Raw genomic sequence first — 6246 nt, forward strand, 5'->3', positions numbered from 1 at the left:
GGCATTGGGGTTCAGCTCTCGGATGGCCCCGGGCACCACGCGGAAGGGTTTAAAGCGTTCAGAAGCCAGGACGGGGCCTGCAGGCTGCAGACGAACCCTTGGCTTCCAGCTGGTGCCTTCAAAGAGCTTCAGCAGTTGTGACACCCAGTCTGTGCTGGAGCTGCAGTTCCCACGGCCCGTCAGGGGGCAATCAGTGCCCTGCAAGCCAGGGCTGCCCTGGCCCAGCACCCCAGTGAGCAGCGCCTGGGCCAGAGCCTCCCCCAGGCTGCTAAGCCGCGCCCAGTTCTGCTGCAGGAAGAGGAGCAGGGTCTGGTCTCTGCTGAAGCGGCTCAGCAGGCTGCGGATGAGGCTCAAGAGCATGTCCCAGTCACGGCTGCCCCTCAGCGAGATCAGGACATCCCTCAGCTGCAGAGCGGGGGTCGGGGAGGGCTGAGATAGGAGGTGCTGCAGCAGGCTCCCCCAGGGCATGGCCCCCAGTTCGTCCAGCTTCTGCTGCTCGAGGTGCATGGAGATGTTGTACAGAAAGCCAGAAATCTGGCTCCTGCTGCCGCGGCTCTGCCACAGGGCCCGGAGGGGGGAACTCCTGACTGTAGGCAGGATCCCCAGGGACTCCAGCCCCACCAGCACGCTCCTCACCAGAGACTTCACGTCCTCCTGCCGCCTCAGGCCTGCTGGAAAGCTGGACAGGACTGAGCCACCAGACCGCTGCCCGCCCTCCAGCATCAGGAAGGAGATGAGGTCTCGGACCGGGACCCTGTGCCCTTCTGGGGCTGCTCCTGCAGGGGAAGCCAAGCTGGCTGAAACGGCATGGAGCAGGGCCCCCGACTGAGAACAAGGGTCACCCCCATACCAGTCAAGGACCCATCTCCCTGCCCAGTGACTGTGAGGCCACATCACCCTGCAGCTGGTGAACAAGCAGCAATTCCCAGCCAATCAGGTGCAGCACATTAGCCTCCATAGCTGCCCACCCGCAAGCTGGGCCCGGCCCCGCTGCCTGGCCACCTGGGAGCACGTTGGGGCAGGGCCGGTGTCTCTCCGCTCTCTGCCAAGCGCACGGTGCCCTTCAGGGCTCCATAAGGCAGGACCTCCCCCAGCAGCTGGCTGAGTGACGGGTGCTCCCCAGGGACTTGGCGCTCATCCAGCTCTACCAATGGGCGACACCTGTCTCACGCCTTCCCCAGGTCTCCGAGAGGCGCTGAGCACCTGCAGCTCCCCGTGCCCCAGCCCTGTGCCTCTCCAGGAATCACTGGGCCCACCTGTGCGCGTGACAGTGCCTGGGCTCTCCGCACCCCCCTTTGCACGTTCACATCCCTGTGGCGCTACAAATTGGTCACTGCTGTAGCCAGGCACACGCCACTCCCCAGAGAGCTGCCCATGGCGTTACTACCCGCCCTCTGGTAATGCACAAGCAACACCGACAGGTGGTGTGTGTCTATCTGATCCAAGGAAATACCTTTTCATGCCACACAGTTCATCTGTGGGACTCACTGCCACAGGATATCACTGATTGGCCCGGGCAAGTGACATCTTCCTGTTATCAGGGGCTATCCTGCTGGGAGACACTAGGGGACGTCTGCCTGGACTGACAGACTTACGCTACCCCTGCTGGAGCTAGCATGCTAAAAATAGCAGTGCGGCCATTGGGGACTGGGGGGGCTCCAGCTACCCACCCGAGCTCGGCCCAAGGGGGCTGGGAGGGCTTTGACTTGGAACTGTCCTGGGACAGGGTTTCCAGCACTTGGCCCCAGTCAGGGACGGGATGTGAGGCTAGTGGGGCCCTGCACGACAGCAGCCTGGCTTTCTGCTCCCTGCTGTCCCCGGCTTCCCTTGTGAAGCTGAGACGCTGCCTCTCAGGAATGTACCCCAGGAAGAGACGCTTCGCACGCCGACACCCCCCATCTCCTGCACCCACGCTCACCCTTCGCACGCCGACGCCCCCATCTCCTGCACCCACGCTCACCCTTCGCACGCCGACGCCCCCATCTCCTGCACCCACGCTCACCCTTCGCACGCCGACGCCCCCATCTCCTGCACCCACGCTCACCCTTCGCACGCCGACGCCCCCCATCTCCTGCACCCACGCTCACCCTTCGCACGCCGACGCCCCCCATCTCCTGCACCCACGCTCACCCTTCGCACGCCGACGCCCCCATCTCCTGCACCCACGCTCACCCTTCGCACGCCGACGCCCCCCATCTCCTGCACCCACGCTCACCCTTCGCACGCCGACGCCCCCATCTCCTGCACCCACTCACCCTTCGCACGCCGACGCCCCCCATCTCCTGCACCCACGCTCACCCTTAGCACGCCGACGCCCCCCATCTCCTGCACCCACTCACCCTTCGCACGCCGACGCCCCCATCTCCTGCACCCACGCTCACCCTTCGCACGCCGACACCCCCCATCTCCTGCACCCACGCTCACCCTTCGCACGCCGACGCCCCCCATCTCCTGCACCCACGCTCACCCTTGTCACGCCGACGCCCCCATCTCCTGCACCCACGCTCACCCTTCGCACGCCGACGCCCCCATCTCCTGCACCCACGCTCACCCTTCGCACGCCGACGCCCCCATCTCCTGCACCCACGCTCACCCGGCGCACGCCGACGCCCCCATCTCCTGCACCCACGCTCACCCTTCGCACGCCGACGCCCCCCATCTCCTGCACCCACGCTCACCCTTCGCACGCCGACGCCCCCATCTCCTGCACCCACTCACCCTTCGCACGCCGACGCCCCCATCTCCTGCACCCACGCTCACCCTTCGCACGCCGACGCCCCCATCTCCTGCACCCACGCTCACCCTTCGCACGCCGACGCCCCCATCTCCTGCACCCACTCACCCTTCGCACGCCGACGCCCCCCATCTCCTGCAGCCACGCTCACCCTTCGCACGCCGACGCCCCCCATCTCCTGCACCCACTCACCCTTCGCACGCCGACGCCCCCATCTCCTGCACCCACGCTCACCCTTCGCACGCCGACACCCCCCATCTCCTGCACCCACGCTCACCCTTCACACGCCGACGCCCCCCATCTCCTGCACCCACGCTCACCCTTCGCACGCCGACGCCCCCATCTCCTGCACCCACTCACCCTTCGCACGCCGACGCCCCCATCTCCTGCACCCACGCTCACCCTTCGCACGCCGACGCCCCCATCTCCTGCACCCACGCTCACCCTTCGCACGCCGACGCCCCCCATCTCCTGCACCCACGCTCACCCTTCGCACGCCGACGCCCCCATCTCCTGCACCCACTCACCCTTCGCACGCCGACGCCCCCATCTCCTGCACCCACGCTCACCCTTCGCATGCCGACGCCCCCCATCTCCTGCACCCACGCTCACCCTTCGCACGCCGACGCCCCCCATCTCCTGCACCCACTCACCCTTCGCACGCCGACGCCCCGTCTCCTGCACCCACGCTCACCCTTCGCACGCCGACGCCCCCATCTCCTGCACCCACGCTCACCCTTCGCACGCCGACGCCCCCATCTCCTGTATCCACTCACCCTTCGCACGCCGACGCCCCATTCTCCTGCACCCACGCTCACCCTTCGCACGCCGACGCCCCCATCTCCTGTACCCACGCTCACCCTTCGCACGCCGACGCCCCCCATCTCCTGTATCCACTCACCCTTCGCACGCCGACGCCCCATTCTCCTGCACCCACGCTCACCCTTCACACGCCGACGCCCCCCATCTCCTGCACCCACTCACCCTTCGCACGCCGACGCCCCCCATCTCCTGCACCCACGCTCATCCTTCGCACGCCGACGCCCCCCATCTCCTGCACCCACGCTCACCCTTCGCACGCCGACGCCCCCATCTCCTGCACCCACTCACCCTTCGCACGCCGACGCCCCCCATCTCCTGCACCCACGCTCACCCTTCGCACGCCGACGCCCCCCATCTCCTGCACCCACGCTCACCCTTCGCACGCCTGCACCCACACTCACCCGCTTGGGGCAGAGGTTGCAGCAGCAGCAGCCAGAAGCACCAGGGGGACAAAGCCATTTCTCTGTGTTCTTATGCAGGGCAGGAGTGCCCAGAAGCCAGAGGCTGGGGAAGCTGGTGGTCCCAGGGGTGTTCAGCCGGACTGGGGAGCAGGGAGCTTGCTGCCAGGGAACAGGACCTGTACCATGACACCAGACGCTGAGCGGGGCTGGCAGGCGAATCCCAGCTCACCTGATCTCTTTCCGCCGCCGGCTGAGCATTACTTACACCCAGGAAGGAGGAGTCCAGCTCAGTGCTCACCTTACACTTTCCACTCAAAGGGAAGGGAGGGGAGGGACGCCAGAGACTGCCAGGGCACGAGGGCCAAGGGGCAGCGCCAGAGGCTGCGCTGGAACTCGGGAGAGCTGTGTTTGTTTCCTGGCTTTGCCACAGACTCCCCTTGTAGCTTTTGGAAAGTCACTTGGGCTCAGATCTATTGAAATCAATGGACGTGAAGAACCACAATTTGGTCAGGGTCCGTGCAGCCCCCAGCACCCGGGGGCCCCCATCCTGGTTGGGGTCTGTGCAGCCCGCGGCACCAGAGGGCCCCCATCTCATAAGAACATAAGAACGGCCAGACTGGGTCAGACCAAAGATCCATCCAGCCCAGTATCCTGTCTGCCGACAGTGGCCAATGCCAGGTGCCCCAGAGGGAGTGAACCTAACACGTAATGTTCAAGTGATCTCTCTCCTGCCATCCATCTCCATCCTCTGACAGACAGAGGCTAGGGGCACCATTCCTTACCCAGCCTGGCTAACAGCCATTAATGGACTTAAACCCGCCCCCCCCCGGCACCAGAGGTCCCCCATCTCGGTAGGGGTCTGTGCAGCCCCTGGAAGCATGGGTCCAATCTTGGCTGCTGGCTCTCGGTGCTCTGGGACTACCAGCATTAATGATAATAGCTAACACTGAAGGGCCAACGTGCACCAGGAGGAGGACGCATTGCAAGAGGCAGACGCACCTTACCTGGTGATGGGGGAGGGGAGAGCAAGGTGCATGCCCTCCTGGCGTGCCCTCTCTGTCTACCCCGGTGCCCTTCCGGCTCTGTGCCCAGACGGGGATCTGACAGCCCGGCACGGAGCCCGAAGCTGCAGGGCGAAGGCAGGGAGATGCAAGTGCCCCTTCAGCTCGGCAGCAGGGGGAAGGGTGAGCACGCACTGCCCCCTGCCCCCTGGGCTCGCCCACAGGACAGCAGCAGCTGCTAACCTGGCCCCCAGCCAGGGTAGCAGCACAGGCCCAGGGATCAGGGCTAGGACCCCCATTAGCCAATTCCTGACCCCTGGAGGAAGAAGGGCCTGCAGGATCCGTGCCCCATTGACATTTCTCTGCCAGCACTGAGAGGGACCATGCCCCACCCTCCCATACGGGCTGCTCCCCTCCCCCCACTGATAGAGCCCAACCCCCCACCCTCCCATACGGGCTGCTCCCCTCCCCCCACTGATAGAGCCTGACCCCCCACCCTCCCATACAGGCTGCTCCCCTCCCCCCACTGATAGAGCCTGACCCCCCACCCTCCCATACGGGCTGCTCCCCTCCCCCCACTGATAGAGCCCGACCCCCCACCCTCCCATACAGACTGCTCCCCTCCCCCCACTGATAGAGCCCGACCCCCCACCCTCCCATACGGGCTGCTCCCCTCCCCCCACTGATAGAGCCCGACCCCCCACCCTCCCATACGGGCTGCTCCCCTCCCCCCACTGATAGAGCCCGACCCCCCACCCTCCCATACAGACTGCTCCCCTCCCCCCACTGATAGAGCCCGACCCGCGAGACTGGCTTTCTGACTGGTCCCCTCCCGACACTGATAGAGCCCGACCCCCCACCCTCCCATACAGGCTGCTCCCCTCCCCCCACTGATAGAGCCCGACCCCCCACCCTCCCATACAGGCTGCTCCCCTCCCCCCACTGATAGAGCCCGACCCCCCACCCTCCCATACGGGCTGCTCCCCTCCCCCCACTGATAGAGCCCAACCCCCCACCCTCCCATACGGGCTGCTCCCCTCCCCCCACTGATAGAGCCCGACCTCCCACCCTCCCATACGGGCTGCTCCCCTCCCCCCACTGATAGAGACCGAGACTTTCCCCCACCTCTGTACCAATAGCCCATCTCCCAGGCCCCCCTGTGCCCGTAGCCCAGCCCGCCAGCCCTGGTACCAGCAGCCCAGCCCCCTCACAGGGCTCAGAAAGCTGTGCACAATCGATGTATTTGTCCTGCCACACCTGACACTGCTGGTCTCTGCTCCGCCAGCCC

At 65.9% G+C, this 6246-nt stretch overlaps 1 protein-coding gene across 1 annotated transcript; it reads left to right on the forward strand.

The window, feature by feature from the left end:
- The first annotated feature begins 1374 nt into the window (after window positions 1-1374).
- LOC123344038 (extensin-like) lies at window positions 1375-4144 on the forward strand. Its single transcript, XM_044979764.1, has 2 exons — window positions 1375-1397; window positions 1855-4144. Exons 1-2 carry the CDS (start codon window positions 1375-1377, stop codon window positions 4142-4144), a joined length of 2313 nt encoding a protein of 770 aa, XP_044835699.1.
- The last annotated feature ends 2102 nt before the right edge of the window (window positions 4145-6246 follow it).

This window comes from Mauremys mutica, chromosome 11 (assembly GCF_020497125.1).
Source record: "Mauremys mutica isolate MM-2020 ecotype Southern chromosome 11, ASM2049712v1, whole genome shotgun sequence".
In the NCBI taxonomy this organism is placed as follows: Eukaryota; Metazoa; Chordata; order Testudines; family Geoemydidae; genus Mauremys; species Mauremys mutica.